The sequence below is a fragment of the Symphalangus syndactylus genome, chromosome 13 (genome assembly GCF_028878055.3).
Source record: "Symphalangus syndactylus isolate Jambi chromosome 13, NHGRI_mSymSyn1-v2.1_pri, whole genome shotgun sequence".
Lineage (NCBI taxonomy): Eukaryota > Metazoa > Chordata > Mammalia > Primates > Hylobatidae > Symphalangus > Symphalangus syndactylus.
Window position 1 is genome coordinate 27,855,109 of NC_072435.2, and position 19,935 is coordinate 27,875,043.

Sequence of the window (19,935 nt, forward strand, 5' to 3'; positions counted from 1 at the left end):
TCCTCCCTTTTTCCCCTTCCAAGGGAGAGCCTCCCATGGTTCTTGGGACCCTGGTAAGGGCCTGGGGTCACTTACATACGCTTGAAGCTTTCTAGACTCTGCCCAGAGGCATCCTGACGGGGTGCTGGGGAGAGGTGATGAGAGAAGGGAAGGTGAGTTGGAGGCCAGGGCTGATCTTAGACTGAGAGCCCCTCCCCAGGCCTGCACAACCTCTTCCAGGCCCCCTTTTCTCCATCTCTTGGACCAGCACACCCTCACTGAGGCCTGGGCATCCTCTAGTTCTAGACCAGCTCATACTCATTTCCCCAGCTGCCAAGCTCCACCCTCTCTCAGCAGTCTATACCCCCCACACCTGGACCACCATGTCTTTCTCCCCAGGCCTGGACAATCTCATTTCCTGTGCACCCCACATTTAAGCCCTCACACATTCTGGGCTGCAGAACCCCAGAGCCTCTACACCCTCAGGGGCCCATATATGTGCCCTCAAATCCGTGTAACCTCCTGTTAATCCTGTATACCCTCACTCTAAACCCCTACGCCCTTATTCTCTAAACCTGGACACCCTCGCTTCCCAAGCCTTTTTGCCTACTTTCTTGAACGTGGAATGTGCATAACTCACCTCCTAAGCCTTTGCATGTGCATTCCAAGACCCTGAACACTTTCAGCCCCCAAATCCAGACCTCCTCCCACGCTACATCTCTCCGAGTTTGAATACTCTGACCCCAGAATCTGCACTCCCTCCTCCAAAAACCTGTGCCCACCTCATGCCTATGCCTGTGCACTCTCCCAACGCCTGGCTGGTACATCTGTCCAGCCCCACCCCAGACATAGAACCCTTTGCTCCCCCACCCCCCAGCAGCATACCCTCCACATCAATGTTGAAGCCACAGCTGTCGCAGGCATCCTTGGCTTTGACCTCGAGGCGGTAATCCCCACGGTCCCCCAGTACCACCTTCCCAATGTGCAGCTCCACGGTGTACACCTGGGTCCAGGGCCGGGGGTGTGGGTGCACGGGACCACCTTCTAGAGCCACCCCATATTCCTCAGAGTCCACTCACAGCTCTATCTCCAAGTCCTCACCCCCACCCCACAGGGGGGCCAGTGGAGACAGAGAGGGGGCTCAGCACCTGGTGGCCAGCTCTGTCTCCTCGTATCTGACCCATCAGGACTTCTGGGGACCAGGTCCCTGGCCCGGGAACATACATGACGAAGCCCCAATGCACCCCCACCCAACGCCAGGCATCCTCCCTCTGCTTCACACAACCTCTCCCCAGCAGCCCCGCACAACCTCCATCCTCAGAGGCCCACTCTCCATCCCGGCTCCAGGCCCACGTTGATGCCTCAGGCAACAGGGCTTCGGAGGAGCACGTCCTGCACAAGCTCCACTCCCCTCCGCCGGCCCTCTGGCCCACGGGGTCCTCACATTGCTGGCGGAGTCATGGGACTCCTTGAAGGAGAAGCGGGCGCCACTCTTGCTGCCCAGCTCCAGCCACTTCCCCTTGAACCACTTGATGGTTGGTTTGTCCGGGAGCTCCTTCCCGTTCACTTTGGCCACGACCACCACGTCCTTCCCTACATGGGGTGAGTAACAAGATGGAGTGGGAGGAGGCCCAGGAAGGAAACTAAGGCTCTCCAGAGGGAGACTGAGGCCGAGACCCTGGCCCCTCCTCCCTCAGACCCAGGAGTCCAGGCCTCCAGCCCCTCCTCCCTCAGACCCAGGAGTCCAGGCCTCCAGCCCCTCCTCCCTCAGACCCAGGAGTCCAGGCCCCAGCCCCTCCTCCCCCGGGTTCCCCTCACCAGTCTCCACTGAGACAGATTCCGGCTTCTTCAGGAAAACGCCAGTAGGCTCCTCTGCAGTCGGGGACTGGTCCTCGGGTGAGGCTTCTGTTCAGGGGACAGGATTACGATGAGGAGGTCTGAGATAGGCTGGGGAGGGGACAGTGGGCTGCTTTGGGGAAAGGACTTAGAGACAGTGAGGGACCCTCCGCTCAGAAAACAAACATCATGGGGGTTAAATGGCTTTTCCTGACCTGGGAAAGGCCACCTGTCACCCTCGTGGCTGTGTGACCTTGGCCAGGCTCCCCCACCCCTTTGGGCCTTGGTTTCCTCTTCTGTGGACTGGAGGGCACTGAATGTGCCTTTGGGGCGGGAGAGGTTTAGAGAGACGGGGGCCGGACTTGGTGATCAATCAGCCAGTTGACCGGAGCCAATGCCAGCCGAGGGGCTGGGCTCTGCCTGGGGGTGCCAGGGAGCCCAGGGAGGGCTGGGAGCACGGGAGGTGCGGGTCAGCCCTGGGGCTGTGTGGGGACAGATTCAAGGACAGAGGCTGGGGAAAGGCCTGGGGAGGCGTAGGGGGGAGGATGGAGATGAGAAGCCAGGTCTGCTGAGCCCGAGGGAGCACCTCCTCACCTTTGGAGGCCTCTGCAGGAGCCTCCTTAGGGGGAGCCTCCTTGGGGGCTCCTTTGGGGGCATCTTTGCCTTTGGGGGCCTTTTTGGCCGCTGTAAGGTAGGGGACAGTCATAGTTGAGCATGCGGTCTGCACACTCCTCCCTCTGACCCAAGAGTCCTGGCCCCCAGTCCCCCCTCTCTCAGACACAGGAGTCCAGGCCCCTAGCCCCTCCTCCCAGAGACCTAAAGGTCCAGGCTCCCAGCCCCTCCTCCCTCAGACCCAGGAGTCCAGGCCCCCACCCTAGGTATAAATTTATCTCAGATCTGAGAGTCGGTGGGATCGGGTTTCCCTTACCCCCAGCAGGCCCTGCCCCATCCGCCCAGGCCACCAGGCCCTGACCTTTTGGGTCCGAGGGTATAATTAGCTCTCCCTCTGGGCTGGAAACTGGACACCTGGTGCTGACCGCAGCATCCTTCCCCTGCCCTGCCTGCTGTTCCTTGCTGGCTGGGTCTGCAGCTACAGTAGGGGTCACCCCACAGCCTGCTTGGCCTGATGCCAGTGGACCAGACATCCCGGGGCGGGGGGGGGCCCGCCCAGCGGTGCATGATTCCTGCGGTGAGTTCCTCATAGAGAGAAAACCTCATCTCCACAGAAAGTGTTCCCCATTCAAAGAAGGTCCCCAAACCCCACAGAAAGGATCCCATTCCCTATATGAAGAAGCCCCGCTAATTCCTACACAGGGAAGCCTCAGTGCCCACAGAAATGAGGCTCCCCCATCCTTAATACAGAGACTTCTGTGACTCCATGCAGATGGGAACCACTAATCTTTATACCCACAATCACCCCATATCCTACAGAGAAGGTCCCTTGGAATCTAGTTTTTGTTTTTTGTTTTTTCTCAGCGGGGTCTCGCTTCGTCTCCCAGGCTGGAGTGCAGTGGCAAGATTTGGGCTCACTGCAACCTCCGCCTCCTGGGCTCAAGTGATCCTCTCACCTCAGACTCCCGAGTAGCTGGGACTACAGGCACACCCCCACAAGCCCAGCTAATTTGGTATTTTTTGTAGTGACGGGATTTTGCCATGTTGGCCAGGCTGGCCTTGAACTCCTGGGCTCAGGTGATCCACCCGCTTTGGCCTCCCAAGGTGCTGGGACTACAGGTGTGAGCCACCACACTGGGCCATTTTTGTTGTTGTTGCTTGTTTTTTAGAGACCGGGTCTCACTCTGTCACCCAGGCTGGAGTGCAGTGGCATGATCACAGCTCACTGCAGCCTCAACTGCCTCCTAAGTATCTGGGACTACAGGCATGCACCACCACACCTGGCTGATTTTTAATTTTTTGTAGAGACAAGGTCTCGCCATGTTGCCCAGGCTGGTCTTGAACTCCTGGCCTCAAGCAATCCTCCTGCCTCGGCATCCCAGAGTGCTGGGATGACAGGCGTGAGCCACTGCACCTGGCTCCCTCTGAGTCTTCACTCAGAGAAGTGGCCCAGACCCTGCCCAGAGGATGCCATCCCCGGATGTGGAGAATCCAGTCACATGCAAAGACCTCCCAGTCTGGCCGGGCTGGGCGGCTCACGCCTGTCATCCCAGCACTCTGGGAGGCTGAGGCGCGTGGATCACCTGAGGTTGGGAGTTTGAGACCAGCCTGGCCAACGTGGCGAAACCCGTCTCTACTAAAAGTACAAAAATAGCCAGGCATGCTGGTGCATGCCTGTAATCCCAGCTACCTGAGGCAGGAGAATGGCGTGAACCCAGGAGGCAGATGTTGCAGTGAGCCGAGATCGCACCACTGCACTCTAGCCCGGGTGACAGAGCGAGACTCCATCTCAAAAAAAAAAAAAAAAAAAAAAAAAAAAACAACCCCAGTCTACACACACAGGACCCCCATCCCCATCGAGTAAAAGGAACCCAATTTACAACCAGAGAAGCCCATCTCCACCAGAGATGCCCCCCCAATCACTTATAGAAAAAGAAACCCACTCCCTGCCGAGTGAAGGGGATCCCTCACCCCACACAGATGTGAGACCGACCCCATCTCATACAAGGAAGGAAACTCATGTCACAAAGGGAAGGGGACCCTCTTCCCCATGCAGAGTCGAGACCCTCACCCTAAACCGATGCGGGAACCCCCATCCCGCACAGCAAAGGGAACCTCCTCCTCACACAGCGAAGGTTTCTCCTTCTCCCAACCCTACAAAGAGAGGGGCCCCAAATCCCCATTCAGAAAAGAAAAGCTCCATCCCCACACAGGGAGGGGGTCCTGGCGCCACCTGGTTTTGCCTCAGGCATGTCGGGGTACCTCCTCCTGCTCCTCTGACCGCAGCCGCGTCCGCTAGGCCCTAGGGAGGACAGGTGGGCCCCTAAGGGGAGCCTTTTAATGAGTCCTGAGACTCCCAGAAGGCTCCGGGAGGCATCAGACCATAGGGCCGCCCCACATTCCGCCCGCATGTTCTAAAGGGCGAGAAATAACAGCTGGACCTAGGGAGATGGCTGAGAGCCAAGTCCCCAGGGAGGAGGGGCTGGGGCTCGGACACCTGGGTCTGAGGGAGGAGGGGGCTGGGGCTCGGACACCTGGGTCTGAGGGAGGAGGGGGCTGGGGCTCGGACTCCAGGATCTCAGAGAGGAGGGGACTGGGTGCCTGGACCCCTGAGTCTGGGAGCAGAAGCAACTGGGGTCCCAGATTCTTGGGTTCCCTAGAAAGGACGAGCGCCTGAACGCCTGGGTCCCGGGAGGAGGAAGAGGAAGAGACTGAGGGTCTCAAGGGGGTAAGGGCTGCGGGCCAGAGCTCTGGCATGAAGCAGGGAGGGGAGGGACAGGGTCTAGGAAGCCATTCTTAGCATCTGCAAGTCAGGAGTTTTCGGGAAACCGGAGCCGGGAGGGAGGGTCCGGTTTCCCAGCGTAGGCAGGACGGCGGCGGGGGGAGGAGGTCCCTGCGCCTCCGGGGAGGGCGCCGCGGCTCTGGGTCTCCGGAGTTTAGCGCCCCGGGCGTGGGCAAACCCGGAGCTGGGGCCCCGGCCATCTGGGACCCCGGACTGGCCGCCGCCCCTCCTGGGACCGACCGCTCGCCGCGACTCTTCCCGGAGAGGGCACGGCGGGCACCGGACGCGGGTAGGGGGCGGGCGTCCCTGGCGGGGGCGGGTGGGAGGCTGGGAAGGCCCTGGAGGGCTGCCCGGACGTTGGCGCCCTTCCCGGCAGGGGGACCTGTGACTTTCTGAATGGGGTGGCTCTGGACGCGGCGGGGAGCCGAGGGGGCGGGGCCTAGGGAGGGGCGGGGCTTGGGGACACCAGGTGTTGTGGGGAGGAAGGAGGGAAAGGGTGTTGGGGACTTCGGGTTAAGGCGGGGGACTGCCTGGCTAGTAACGCGGCGTGAGGGACCCGGTGTGAGGAAAAACAAGTCCCTCCGCTTTTTCTTCCTGTTCATCTTCCCCCTCCTCCTTTTCCAAAACTCCCTACGAGCCGGAAATTTCTCCGCCTCCAGGGAGCGTCCAGCCAATCCGACGTCAGCTCCATGTGATGTCACAGGTTGCCAGGCAGACTGCCACTGCGCTCCCGCGAGCCCGGCTAAGTTGGGGAGGGGCCCAGGCCTGCAGTGCCGCGGCCACCTGAAGCCTCGCGCCCCTCGCCGCTAGCCCGAGGGCTCAATTCAGAGGGAAGGGGACAGAGATCCAGACGGAAGGGGAAGCGGGGAGATGGAGAACTTCAGTTGGCAGGAAGAGAGGAAGACATAAAACAAACGGAACCCTCTGTGCCTGCACGTCAAGCCTCTTATTTCTGGCATTCAAGGTTCAGATAGGTTTTGCTGTATGGTCTGTTTGTGATTTGTTTGTTTGTTTTTGAGACAGGGTCTCGCCCTGTCTGAAGTGCAGGGGCACGATCACGGCTCATTGCAGCCTCAACTTCCTGTGCTCAAGTGACCCTCCCACCTCAGTAGTTTGGAGTAGCTGGGACTACAGGCATACGCCACCACACCCCACTAATTTTTTATTTTTTTGTAGACGGGTGAGAAGGGGGGTCTCACTGTCTTGCCCAGGCTGGTTTCGAACTCCTGTACTCAAGCGATCCTCCTGCCTCAGTCTCCCAAAGTGTTGGGATTACACAGCCACCGCGCCTGCATATAATTCTCTCTTTGAACTCCCCTCTCATCATCAGCCGTGATGTCACGATGTCTCTGAGAGCCAGCGGCCCCAGTGGAGGGGCAGGATTGCAGTTCCTGACAAAAGGTCCCAGGAGGTTTGTCTACCTCGATGCATCTTATTTTATTCCACATTTAGGGTGACAATGATAGCTTTTGTAAAAAGTACCTTCTTCGTCGCAGAGGGCCCTGGGGAGGACGTTTTACCTGCCCTTCCTCCCTCCCCCTTCCCACTCATTCTCTTGAGGGCAGGTCCCAGCCCGGGCTCTGCCACCAGCTGCTGTGTGCCTCCACATGGACTTCAAGTGTCTCTAGGTCATTGGTATTCCTTCCTCCTCCTCCTCCTGGGAGTGGGGTGGATTTCAGGCGGTGTCAAAGGCTCAACAGGGCTGCAACAGTTTTCTTTTTGAGACGGAGTTTCGCTCTTGTCGCCCAGGCTGGAGTGCAGGGCGCGATCTCAGCTCACTGCAACCTCCGCCTCCCAGGTTCAAGCGAGTCTCCTGCCTCAGCCTCCCAAGTAGCTGGGAGTACAGCCATGCATCACCACGCACAGATAATTTTGTATTTTTAGTAGAGACGGGGCTTCACTATGTTGGTCAGGCTGGTCTTGAACTCCTACCTCAGGTGATCCACCTGCATCGGCCTCCCAAAGTGCTGGGATTACAGGCGTGAGCCACCGCACTGGGCCAGAAAGTCTTTTTGAGATCTTCCTCCTCCTTCTCTCCCTTTTTCACAGAAGGGACAAACTAAGGTTGGGAAGCAGCAAGTCATTCACCCTAGATCCACCTGCCCACCCAGGCTCAAGGACCTCTGGCCTCTTGGCCCGCAACCTTTGACTCCCTGGGGGTCCCAACCAGTGCTCCATAGTCCACCCAGGCTTCAGTTCCAGCTGGGTTTATACAGTGGTCTAAAGCCAACAGGCTTGAGAAGCTGCTAGGGTAAGATAGCCAGGGATGGCAGTGACTGGGGCAAATTGGAGAACAAATGCCTCATTAGGAAAGGCTACTGTCCTGTTCCAGCTCCCCACCCCCCACCGAAAACTGGCCCACTCTCTCCAGATCGTCCAAAGTTTTAAGTGAAGGTAGAAATCTGGATTATGCAAAGTCTCCCTATTTTGAATGGTCTACTGGTTTTTTTTGTTTGTTTGTTTGTTTTGAGACGGAGTCTTGCTCTGTCGCCCAGGCTGGAGTGCAGTGGCGCAGTCTCGGCTCACTGCAAGCTCCGCCTCCCGGGTTCACGCCATTCTCCTGCCTCAGCCTCTCCGAGTAGCTGGGACTACAGGCGCCCGCCACCATGCCCGGCTAATTTTTTGTATTTTTAGTAGAAACGGGGTTTCACCGTGGTCTCGATCTCCTGACCTAGTGATCCGCCCGCCTTGGCCTCCCAAAGTGCTGGGATTACAAGCGTGAGCCACCGCGCCCGGCGGTCTGCTGTTTTTGTTGTTTTTATTTTCAGACGGAGTCTCGCTCTGTCACCCAGGCTGGAGTGCAGTGGCGCGATCTCGGCTCACTGCAACCTCCGCCTCCTGGGTTCAAGCGATTCTCTTGCCTCAGCCTCCCGAGTAGCTGGGACTAAAGGCACCTGCCACCTCGCCCAGCTAATTTTTGTATTTTTGGTAGAGACGGTTTCACCGTGTTAGCCAGGATGGTCTCGATCTCTCGACTTCGCGATCCGCCCGCCTCGGCCTCCCAAAGTGCTGGGATAACAGGCATGAGCCACCGTGCCCGGCCTTGTTTTTGTTTTTAAGACAGTGTCTCGCTCTGTCGCCCAGGCTGGAGTGCAGTGGCACGATTACAGCTCACTACAGCCTCTACTTCCTGGGCTCAAGAGATCCTCCCACCCCAGCCTCCTAAGCAGCTGGGACCACAGGTGTTCACCCCTATGTTCGGCTACTTTTTTTTTACGTTTTGTAGAGATGAGGTCTCATTATGTTGCCCAGGCTGGTCTTGAACGCCTGGGTTCAAGCCATCCCCCTGCCTTGCCTCCCAAAGTGCTGGGATTACAGGTGTGAGCCGTTGCGCAGCTGATGGTCTGCTGTTAAGGTGTGGATCCCTCACACCTCCACCACCAAGTGCTACAGTGAACTAAAGAGACCACCACCAGGGACCGAGGCCTGGGTTAGGGGGCAGGGGGGTGACGACCTTGAGACTTCTGGTTAGAAATGACATGGGTGGGAGCTGCCATGATCACCCAAAATCAGTTGCGTGGCCAGAGTGGTCTTCAGCATGGCCATAGGGAGTGCTACTAGGAAGGGTAGGGTCCCCATGAGAACTCAGTCTTTGTGGGGTCCCTGAAAGGGCATATCAGATGGAGAGCCTAGGAGGTCTCAGATGTGATTGGAGGATCCCAGATATGACAAGGGTATCCCTGACAGGGCCCAGACATGACACATTTCACTGACTCCCCATCCCCCACCCCAGACCTCTCAAGAGTGATTTCAGACATGACAAAAGGATCTTGGAGGAGCCCTAGATGTGATTGGGGAACTCCAGACACATAAAAAGGGCAGCAGAATGGTTCCAGAGAATTGGGGGATCTCAAAGATGAGGGGACAGATGTGACAACACAGCCATAGATGGGCAAAGAGGTCTGAGATGAGCTCCCAGAGGGCCCCAGACATAATTAGGAGATCTCAGATCTGCCAAGAGGGACCCCTGGACAGGACTCAGTGTTGCCAGCAGAGCCCCCACCCCAGATGAAGTTGAGGGTTTACAGACACACAGCGATCTTAAAAAGGTCCCAGGCCTCACTGGGGAATCAGATATCACAAGAAAATCCCAGAGAAGCTCTTGGGACTCTAGAACTGCTACCCTGCCTCCCCGAGTATAGTGGTCCATAGGTCCTGTCACCCAAAACATGAGGATCCCGGGGAGTCTGTACATGACAAAGGAATCCCAGAGGGACCCCAGGCACAAGTGGGGAATCCCAGACAGGCCGCGGCTGGGCTTGGGGATTATGGCAGGACAGCACTCCCCTTACCCCAAAAGGTGGGGATGCGTAAGTCCTATCACCTAGAGTGTGGGGATGCCCTTTTTCTTCCAGGGGGATCCTGGCTGGGACGTGAGGTCCCCCAGCGGCTCCGCAGGTGGGAGCCTCGGGTGTGCTCAGGCCCGGCGGGCTGCAGGCAGCAGCGCGCTGTCGAACTGGTAGGTGAGCTTGCGCTTGACCTTGCGGATCTCGCCGGTCTTGGCGTAGTTTCGGAGGGCGCGCGCCAGCTTCTGGTAGGTCATGCGCTTGCGGTTCCCCTTCTGCTGGCCCCAGCGGCGCGCCAGGAGCTCCTTGTGCTTGGAGGAGAACTGGAAGACGCCGGCGCCTGGCTCCACCCACCACACGCACTCACGCATGTCCCCGCGCGTCAGTAGCCCCAGCAGAAACTGGTACAGGCGCAGCTTCTTGCGGGTCCCTGCGGTGGGGTCGGGGGCACGCGTTAGGTGAGGGCCCCTAAGGCCCCGCCTTCCCCATCCACCCTCCTCCGAGACTTCCACCCCGGCCTCCACCTCCTGGATCTGAGAAGTGGGGTGAGGGAAGTGGCTGTTACATACACCTGGCGCTGCGCCCCTCACCACGGGGGATGGGGGAGCAAGCCACTCCCCCTGCCCGAAGCTGTCAGCCCCAGGCCCCCTCCGCTGTTCTGTGCTTTAATTTTCGGGATTTACATCTGTCCTGCCTTCCGCCCTGCGGCCAGCACGTAATATTCCATATTTGTTGAGCTAGTGGATGAAATGGGTTGACAGCGCGACTTAAAGGATTATAACGGAGAGGCGAACAGATCTGGAGGCAGTTGCATTGGCCTGGGTATCTCTCCAGCTCCTGGTCTCCCAGCCTCTCGGCCCAAAGCTGGACAGGGTCCCGGGAGAGGCCAGGACACCTGACTCCTGGGCTCCTAGGGTTTAGTTTGTTTTTGAGACGGAGTCTTGCTCTGTGGCCCAGGCTGGAGTGCAATGGTGCAATCTCCGCTCATTGCAGTCTCTGCCTCCTGGGTTCGAGTAATTCTCCTGCCTCAGCCTCCCGAGTAGCTGGGACTACAGACGTCCGCCATCACGCCCGGCTTATTTTTATATTTTTAGTAGAGACAGGGTTTCGCCATTTTGGCCAGGCTGGCCTCGAACTCCTGGCCTCAGGTGATCCGCCCACCTTGGCCTTCCAAAGTGCTGGGATTACAGGCGTGAGCCACTGCGCTGGCCACTAACTGGGAGTTTCAAAGCAGGGCACTGGCTACAAGAATCCCATCTCTGCCATCTTACAGCGGTGTGACCTTGGGGTGGTGACGTAGTGACATCTTAATTTTTTTTTTTTTTTTCAAGGCAGGGTCTCGTTCTGTCACCCAGGATGGAGTGCAGAGGAGCAATCACAGCTCACTGCAGCCTCGACCTCCTGGGCCTAAGCAATCCTCCTGCCCCAGCCTCCCCAGTAGCTGGGACTACAGGTGTGCACCATCATGCCTAGCTAATTGTTTTATTTTTTGTAGAGATGGTGTCTTACTATGTTGCCCAGGCTGGTCTTGAACTCCTGGCCTTAGGTGATCCTCCCACCTCAGCCTCCCAAAATGCTGGGATTACAGGTGTGAGCCACTGCACCCGGATTGAATTCTTATAATTTTAGGCTGCCTCGGCATTCATTTAAAATATAAGTTGGAGGCTGGGCACAGTGGGCCATGCCTGTGATCCCAGCACTTTGGGAGGCCGAGGTGGGCAGATCACTTGAGGTCAGGAGTTCGAGACCAGCCTGGCCAACATGATGAAACCCTGTTTCTACTAAAAATACAAAACTTAGCTGGGTATGCTGGCTCATGCCTGTAATCCCAGCTAGTTGGGAGGCTGAGGCAGGAGAATCGCTTGAGCCCAGGAGGCAGAGGTTGCAGTGAGCTGAGATCATACCATTGCACTCAGCCTGGGCAACAAGAGTGAAACTCCCTCTCAAAATAAAATAAAATAAAACTAAATAAAAAGTGGACATTCTCATGCTGGAAGCAGGGCTGTCCTCCTTGGCAGTTCTACATCTCCCTCCCCGAGTTCCTCAGTGTGGCTGACCCAGATATCTCCCTTATGCAACCGACTCCTGGTGACCACCTCCCTGTGGGAGATCCATGGACAGCCTACTTGACGGCCCTGCGTGGACTGTGCAGATGCCTCAGTGACCCCCTCTCAGGCACAGCGTGACCTCCTGGAACTTCATCCTGCTTGCTTTCAACCCACCAATTATTTATTTATTTATTCATTTATTTATTTATTTTGAGATGGAGCCTTGCTCTGTTGCCCAGGCTGGAGTGCAGTGGCATGATCTCAGCTCACTGCAAACTCCGCCTCCTGGATTCAAGCGATTCTCCTGCCTCAGCCTCCCAAGTAGCTGGGATTACAGGCATGCACCACCAGGCCCAGCTAATTTTTGTATTTTTAGTAGAGACGGGGTTTCACCATGTTGGCCAGGCTGGTCTCAAACTCCTGACATTAGGTGAACTACCAGCCTCAGCCTCCCAAAGTGCTGGGATTATAGGCATGAGCCACCGTGCCCGGCCTGAACCCACCAATTAAAACCCCCCTCAGGAAACCTGTTTGGCTGATGCCTTGGACCCAATAAAGGCGTCAGTCCACTGGTCCCTCTCTCTCTCCCTCCCTGCCTGCACTCCCTGACCTCGTGTGTGTGGCCTCCAGGCGTGCCATGTATGCCCCAGGACCTATAAGCCATATAATAATTTATTTCCGGCTGGGTGTGGTGGCTCATGCCTGTAACTTCAGCACTTTGGGAGGCTGAGGTGGGAGGAGCACATAGCTTCAGGAGTTGGAGATCAGCCTGGGCAACATAGCGAGACCTCACCTCTATAAAAATTTTAAAAATTAGTCAGGTGTGGTGGTGTACGCCTGTGGTCCTAGCTACTCGGGAGGCTGAGGCAGGAGGATCGATTGAGCCCAGGAGTTTGAGGCAGTAGTGAGCCGAGATTGCGCCACTGCACTTCAGCCTGGGTGACAGATGGCGACCGTGTCTCAAATAAATGAATAAAAATAAATAAAATCTTTATTTCCATCTTGTGTCTTTCCTGGTCATTGGAGAGACCCTCTCCATCTTAAATGCCCTAAGTTAAAATAGGTGACTTAATTAGCCTCTCTGAGCTGAAGTCTCTCCTCAGCCACAAATGAGGCTGTGTGGCCGGGCACAGTGGCTCATGCCTGTAATCCCAGCACTTTGTGAGGCCAAGACGGGCGGATCACCTGAGGTCAGGAGTTCGAGACCAGCCTGGCCCACATGGTGAAACCCCGTCTCTAGTAAAAATACAAAAAATAGCTCGGCATGGGGTGGGTGCCTGTGATCCCAACTACTCTGGAGGCTGAGGCAGGAGGATTGCTTGAACCCAGAAGGTGGAGGTTGCAGTGAGCTGAGATTGCACCACTGCACTCCAGCCTGGGTGACAGAGCGAGACTCTGTCTCAAAAAATAAATAAATTAATTAATTAAAATGTTTTAAATGAGGCTATGGTTTTGTTTGTTTGTTTTTGAGATGGAGTCTTGCTCTGTCACCCAGGCTGGAGTGCAGTGGTGCAATCTCAGCTCACTGCAACCTTTGCCTCCTGGGTTCCAGCAACTCTCCTGCCTCAGCCTCCTGAGTAGCTGGGATTACAGGAATGTACCACCATGCCCCACTAATTTTTTTTTTTTTTTTTAGACAGAGTCTTACTCTGTCGACAGGCTGGACTGCAGTGGCGAGATCTTGGCTCACTGCAACCTCTGCCTCCTGGGTTCAAGCGATTCTTCTGCCTCAGCCTCCCGAGTAGCTGGGACTACAGGTGCACACCACCATGCCTAGCTAATTTTTGTATTTTTAGTAAATGTGAGGTTTCACCATGTTGGCCAGGATGGTCTCGATCTCTTGACCTCGTGATCCACCCGCCTCAGCCTCTCAAAGTGCCGGGATTAAAGGTGTGAGCCACCACGCCCAGCCTAATTTTTGTGTTTTTAGTAGGGATGGGGTTTTGCCATGTTGGCCAGGCTGTTCTCAAACTCCTGACCTCAGGTGATCTGCCTGCCTCAGCCTCCCAAAGTGCCGGGATTAAAGGCGTGAGCCACCACGCCCAGCCTAATTTTTGTGTTTTTAGTAGAGATGGGGTTTTGCCATGTTGGCCAGGCTGTTCTCAAACTCCTGACCTCAGGTGATCTGCCTGCCTCAGCCTCCCAAAGTGCTGGGATTACAGGCGTGAGCCACCACGCCCAGCCTGTGTGTTGATTTTTACAATGCGCTGTGGAGCATGATGTAGTGCCAGGTGCCTCGCAAGGCACTTTACAATTACGAGCTCATTTAATCTCCATCATAACCCCGTGAGATGGGGATGATGACAATGATCCTCACTTTACAGATGAGAAACCGAGGCCCAGACACAGAAAGTAAGGAACGATCTCAGCTTTCTTGGGGTTGAGCATAAAGGATGTTGGGCATATGGGCAGGGCAAGGGTTGAACCGTTGGGGGTTGATAGTGTTATTATTTCTGTTGCTGTGGTGTCGGGAATGATGGTGAAGAGGTTGACTTATTGAAGTGCTCACTCTGTGCCTGGCGCCGCTGTCCCATTTACACTTATTATCCCATTTAATCCTCCCAACAACCTCAGGAGGGTAGACACTATCACCTCCGTCCCCATCGCACAGATAGGAAACCTGGGCACAGAGAGGTAGAGGCACTTACCCAAGGTCACACAGCCAGCAGGTGGTGTGGATCTGGGAGCTGCCCGGAGTGCTGGAGTATATGTAGAGGCCCAGGAAGCCACGGTGCTCTCAGCCCCCCAACCATCTCCAGCTGGCATCTCCCCCACCCCAGCCTCTCCCGCATACCTGCCTCGGATCCCTTCCCCTCGGGGCCAGCCACGAGGGTGTCATCCGACTCGCTGTCCGAGACCTCCAGGGCAGGGCTGTCCAACGGTAAGTCTTCCTCCTCTGATAGCACGGGGCTGGGGTACGGGGCATATGCCGGGGGAACCAGGGTCTGCGGAAGGTCAGGGTCACCTGCACGTCCAGGGACCCCTTGTCTCCCTCCACTTCCTCCTCTCAGGCCAAGGCGGTGGCCCTCCTGGCTCTGGTCTCCCTCTTTGTTGACAGCGTGGACTTTGGCCTTTGTTCAGATCACCACGCTGTGGCCAGGGGACACCTGAGGTACCTCCTCAAAGCCGGCCCAACACAGGGAATGCGAGTCTGCCCTGTCCCTGGCTTCCTGTCACTACCTCTCTTGACTCATTTGTTCAGAGGGGCAACAATGGAACGTAACCTGGGAGGCTGCTGCAGGGGTTACTATGTGCAGTCTCAATGCAGTGCCTGGCACCCAGCAAACCTCAACCAAATGACTGAGCTTGAGTTTTCTTTTCTTTTCTTTTTCTTTTTTTTTTTTTTTTTTTGAGACAGGGTCTTGCTCTGTTGCCCAGGCTGGAGTGCAGTGGCATGATCTCTGCTCACCACAGCCTCGACCTTCTGGGCTCAAGCAATCCTCCTCCCACCTCAGCCTCTCAAGTAGCTGGGATTACAGGCGTGCACCACCACACCTGGTTCGGGCTTGATTTTAACTGTCTCCTTACCACTCACCTGGCTGGCGAAGTTCTCCGTGGGGTATGCAGGGAGGCCAGGCCCCGGGGCCTCCAGGCCGGGGGCCAGTTCGAGGTTCCCTGCAGGGCTGTAGGTAGGGGGTTCGTAGCAGAGCTGGGCAGCCTGGGAGTGGCTAAAAGCGGCTGCTGCCGGGTCGAAGGCTTCATAGGGGGCGGCTGGGACAGGTGGGGCCACAGTCCAGTCCCACAGGGAGTCTAGGGGAAGGGCACTGAGTCAGAAGCTGGGAGGTCTCACGGAGGCCTCCTCCCAGTTGAAGCCCCCAGCACAGAGTGGCCATTGTAGGCTGTGCAAATCTCTGACCCCAGGATTTGCATGGAGGAGCGGATGGGTGGGAGAGGAAAGGGGAGGAGGGCCACAGGCCCGGGCCACCTTTATCCTGTTGTGCTAGGCGATGACCTCCCCTGGGCCTCAGCTCCCCTATCTGTGAAATGGGCCCCAAGGCAGGAAGGGCACTGGGCTGGGGTCACTCACCAGGAGCCCCCTCTGAGTCAGGGTAGCTAGAATGCTTGCAGCTGTCCAGGTCATAGAAGACGCCATCTGGGTACTGACACGGGGTGCAGGAGGGAAGAGGGGTCATCCCAGGCCTTGGGGACTCCCAACCCCCACCCTGGACCCTTGGGGAGACTCCAGCACAGGGGAGAGAAGAGGGGACTCTGGAGAGATTAGAGCAACAAAGAGACACAGAGACTAGGCATCAGAGACAGGGACAAAGAGACAGAGATACAGAGAGTAGAGACACAACCCAATAGGGACACACAGCCGCCAGCTCCTGCTAAGACGGTGGGCTCCCAAGAACCCTGGCCCCTCACTGGCACACAGTCAGCACATCAGGGTGCCTGGAGAAGGGGTGGAAGAACTCCCCCAGCCTTGCCTGCCTGGGGGCTCCGGAGGTGAAGGGCAAGGGGAAATGGAAGTGTTTCACTTAACAGAGGCAGGGGTCAATGCTTTTTAAATACACCTCCAGGCCAGGCGTGGTGGCTCACGCCTGTCATCCCAACACTTTGGGGGGCCGAGGCGAGTGGATCACCTGAGGTCAGGAGTTCGAAACCAGTCTAGCCAACATGGTGAAATCCCGTCTCTACTAAAAATACACAAATTAGCCAGGCGTGGTGGCGCACACATGTAATCCTAGCACTTTGGGAGGCTGAGGCCAGCGAATCACCTGAGGTCAGGAGTTTGAGACCAGCCTGCACAACATGGTGAAACCCCATCTCTACTGAAAATACAAAAATTAGCTGGGTGTGGTGGCAGATGCCTGTAATCCCAGCTACTCTGGAGGCCGAGGCAGGAGAATCGCTTGAACCTGGGAGGTGGAGGTTGCAGTGAGCTGAGATCACGCCACTGCACTCCAGCCTGGGTGACAGAGTGAGACTCTGTTTCAAAAAATAAATAGGCCGGGCGCGGTGGCTCACGCCTGTAATCCCAGCACTTTGGGAGGCCAAGGCAGGCAGATCATGAGGTCAGGAATTCGATACCATCCTGGCCAACATGGTGAAACCCCGTCTCTACTAAAAATACAAAAATTAGCCAGGCATGATGGTGCACACCTGTAGTCCCAGCTACTTGGGAGGCTGAGGCAGGAGAATCGCTTGAACCCAGGAGGCGGAGGTTGCAGTGAGCCGAGATCACGCCACTGTACTCCAGCCTGGTGACAGAGCAAGACTCTGTCTCAATAAATAAATAAATAAATAAACCTCCACATGTTGATTCGCCCCATGAATCATGTGTTGTTGCTTCAAAAACTCAAGTCTAGGAAAAAATAAAGCTAGATCCACACCATGCCTAGGACCTGGCAGTCTCCCTCCTTGGCATTTAATCAAGAGAAATGAAAATGGATGTGCACAAGATAGCCTTGTTCCAGATTCATCCCAGCAGCTTTATTATGAGTCTCCAATTGGAAACAGCCCAGGCGTCATCAACAGGAGAAGGGATAAACAAACTGTGATGTGGGCTGATCATAGAGTACTCTACAGCAAGGAAAAAGGACAAACACTGACACACACTTCACGTTGAGTGAGGGAAGCCAGACCCCAAAAGGGACATGCTGTGTGACTCACTTTACATAAAGTTCAAAAGCAGGCAGCCGGGCGCAGTGGCTCACACCTGTAATCCCAGCAATTTGGGAGGCTGAGGTGGGAGGATCACTTGAGCCCAGGAGTTTGAAATCAGCCTGGATAACATGGTGAAACCCTGTCTCTACTAAAAATACAAAAATTAGCCGGGCATGGTGGCGCGTGCCTGTAATCCCAGCTACTTGGGAGGCTGGGGCAGGAGAATTGCTTGAACCCGGGAGGTGGAGGTTGCAGTGAGCCGAGACGGTGCCACTGCACTCCAGCCTGGGCGACAGAGCGAGACTCCTTCTCAAAAAACCAAAACAAAAAAAAAGAGCAGGCAGAACAAATGACAAATTGGTGGTGGAAAATATCAGAGAAAGGTATTGACTGAGAAGGGTCAGGAAGGAATATTCCAGAGATTGAAATGTTCAGTATCTTGATCTGGCTTGTGGCTACACGGGGTATAGATAATGCAAAAACTCACTGAAGTGTCCACAAGATTTGTCACTTTACTGACTTGTTAGTTACGCTTCAATTAACCAAAAAAACAAAAAACAAACAAAACAAAACAAAACAAAAAAACATGGCTGGGGTGTGAATGTGGAGGGGCATAAACAGGGGCTTTCTTCCGACCACATCAGTAAGATTTGATTTCTCAGACTGGGTTGTGAGTCCAAGGGTGTTGGGTAGAGTATTCCGTATCTGAACTATTAGACAACACAATTTTAAAAAATACGAACAAAAAGAAGGAAAGGAACATGAAAATACATTTGCTGAATGTGGGATGGGCAGAGAGAGACGCAAAGCCACAAGGAAGTGGATTCAAGCCTGAGAGGGGGAGAGACATCAAAAATATGGATGGGGGGTGGCGGGAGATACCAAGGGGGAGCTCAGAAACAAAGTGACAGGAAGAGGCAGGAGGGGAAACTGAGGCAGGAAGCAAATGACTTCTCTGAGGGAGGTCACCGTGGGCCACCCCTCCCTGGCCCCCAGGGGCCCCAACTCACCAGACAGCTGAAGTGTGGCCCGTCGAGCCTGGAGGGGGAGAGACACAGGGGCATGCCGAGGCTGCCTCCAGCCACCTGAGTCTCAAAGTGGTTGGGGGCTGACAGGGAGGCGGCAGCAGCTGTGACCACCGCAGCCCTGTGTGAGGGACCAGCCCCACCACATTCACCGGACTCCCCCACTACCCCCTGCTGGGACAGGAAGTGGGGGGATGGGGGGGAGGCAAATGTCCCCCTTCCTCCCCAGGATTTGCATAGACGTCCTGGTGGGGAGGGGCAGGGAAAGTGAGGGAGAGAAAGTCCCGGAAAGGAGGTGTGGGGATGGAGAGGGGGCCTGGGACAAGTGGGGCCCTGGTGGCGAGCCAGTTAAATGAGTCCAGCTTGGACCAGAGGAGAGGGATGGAGAGATGTCTGGGTGGAGAGGGGGAGGCCCGGAGAAGACTCAGATGAGGAGGCTCGAGGAGAGGTGGGACACGGAGAAAGGTGTGCAAAGGGACATTCACGCACAGAGGCGGGGAGGATTCCTGGAGCCCCAGATGGAGGCACTGGGAGTGAGGGTGAGGCAGGAGACCAAAAGGCAGGGAGAGCGAGAACTAGAGACAGAGACACAGAGACAGGCAGAGAGACAGAGAGCAACAAGGCAGAACACTGAGAGCCGGGAGATGCCAGATACAGAGCGAACAGATACGGGGAACTCGGGGAGACGGGAAGAGTCGTGGATGGACTGAGTGAGAGCCACGGAGGACGCCCGCAGGAGGGCACGCTAGCAAGTGTCCCGGGGAAATGAGATCTTTGGGGACCAAGAAGGACAGGGACTGGGAGGATGGAGGAGAGTCCCAGCGAGGACATGCTAGCAAGTGTCCCGGGGAAATGAGATCTTTAGGGACCAGGAAAGACAGGAACTGGGGGGATGGAGAGTCCGAAGTGAAGAGGGAACAGAACCAGAAGGGGCAAGAGACAGGGCGGACCCCTCCCCTCCACTCCCACCCACCTGCCCTGAGGAGCAGAGAAACCACTGCCCAGAGGTGGGGACCCCGGGTGCAGGTTTGGGGGCCCTCACTTACTGTGCAGCCTCCAGGGCGAGCATGGTGGTGCCGGGCGGGCTGTTTGCCGCCCGCTGCAGCCGCCAACCCTATTTATATCTTGGCCCAGCCCCTGCCGGTGGGGGGGGGGGAGGAGGGTGCCCGCTGGCCACAAGCTCGGCCCTCCTCAAAAATCCCCTCAGGGAGGGGGTCAGGGGAGGGGGCTGGATTGCACAACCCCTTTGTCACGTGGCAGGGAGGGCGGGCCAGGGGCTGTCTGGATTTGGGGATCCCCGTGGGGCTGGGTTTGGGGGGCTGACCTTGAGGGCTGGAGATGGGACAGGAGCTGGATTTGGGGAACCCTGAAAAAGTCAAAGAAGGGCTGGGGTTCACTGAAGAGGAGAATCAGGAAACAGAGGATCTGGACCCAGGAGCCGAATTCCAGCAGGGGCAGGCTGGGGGCCGAGGGGCAAGCACAAGACTCTCCCCGGGGGATGTGTGAGGTGATGGGAGGGCCGAGGGTGTCTGACGGCAGTTAGAGGCTGCGGGGATAGAGATGGGAGTCGCTGGGGGGAAACCCAGACCCAAAGCCCATTGCCAGGACCCCAACGTGGAAACATCGTGGGTGTGTGGTCCGGCGGGGGGGTGGGGGGGTCCTCTTGGCTGTGCTGAGGAGTGGAAGCCCCGGTGCGCCTGGGGCTGCCCCAGGGCCTGGAGGAAACAGGTCAGCACCTGGAGGGTGGGGCAGCCACCAGG

General features: G+C 56.6%; 2 protein-coding genes across 17 annotated transcripts in view; both read right to left on the reverse strand.

Annotated features, from left to right (window-relative positions):
• MYBPC2 (myosin binding protein C2) overlaps positions 1-5,602 on the reverse strand; it is a 35,364-nt gene extending 29,762 nt beyond the window's left edge. For 4 of the 12 annotated variants that reach the window (XM_063615676.1, XM_063615673.1, XM_063615674.1 and 1 more), the window contains exons 1-6: positions 4,661-5,590; positions 2,410-2,499; positions 1,798-1,884; positions 1,424-1,572; positions 865-982; positions 76-124 (exon numbers count right to left, since the gene is read on the reverse strand). In XM_063615676.1, coding sequence (XP_063471746.1) covers positions 76-124; positions 865-982; positions 1,424-1,572; positions 1,798-1,884; positions 2,410-2,499; positions 4,661-4,838 — 671 coding nt within the window. In that variant the 5' untranslated portion in view covers positions 4,839-5,590. Of the gene's footprint in view, positions 1-75; positions 125-864; positions 983-1,423; positions 1,573-1,797; positions 1,885-2,409; positions 2,500-4,660 lie in introns of all 12 variants that reach the window. The other 8 variants (XM_063615678.1, XM_063615671.1, XM_063615675.1 and 5 more) reach the window with 5 other exon arrangements.
• A 1,025-nt stretch (positions 5,603-6,627) lies between these two features.
• On the reverse strand, positions 6,628-19,363 carry SPIB (Spi-B transcription factor). 5 transcript variants are annotated; one of them, XM_055239511.2, is made up of 6 exons: positions 19,222-19,363; positions 18,161-18,188; positions 15,571-15,643; positions 15,079-15,293; positions 14,338-14,488; positions 6,628-9,925 (listed from the first exon to the last, which is right to left on the reverse strand). In XM_055239511.2, the coding sequence occupies exons 1-6, from the start codon at positions 19,242-19,244 to the stop codon at positions 9,627-9,629; spliced, it is 789 nt and encodes a 262-aa protein (XP_055095486.1). In that variant the 5' UTR covers positions 19,245-19,363; the 3' UTR covers positions 6,628-9,626. The 5 variants fall into 5 exon arrangements, with proteins under 5 accessions (XP_055095486.1, XP_063471756.1, XP_063471757.1 ...); XM_063615686.1 differs by having other exon boundaries at positions 14,338-14,453; positions 19,222-19,285; XM_063615687.1 differs by having other exon boundaries at positions 14,338-14,453; positions 18,161-18,258; positions 19,222-19,263.
• Between the last annotated feature and the right edge of the window lie 572 nt (positions 19,364-19,935).

Bases quoted from the DNA above. Each gene is read 5' to 3' on its own strand.
- SPIB (XM_055239511.2), bottom strand. From the start codon at position 19,244: ATGCTCGCCCTGGAGGCTGCACA. The intron at 15,644-18,160 runs GTGAGTTGGGGC...ACCCCGTGTCAG, and splicing joins GGCCACACTTCAGCTGTCTG to TACCCAGATGGCGTCTTCTA. The intron at 15,294-15,570 runs GTGAGTGACCCC...CCCTTCCCCTAG, and splicing joins TGACTCAGAGGGGGCTCCTG to ACTCCCTGTGGGACTGGACT.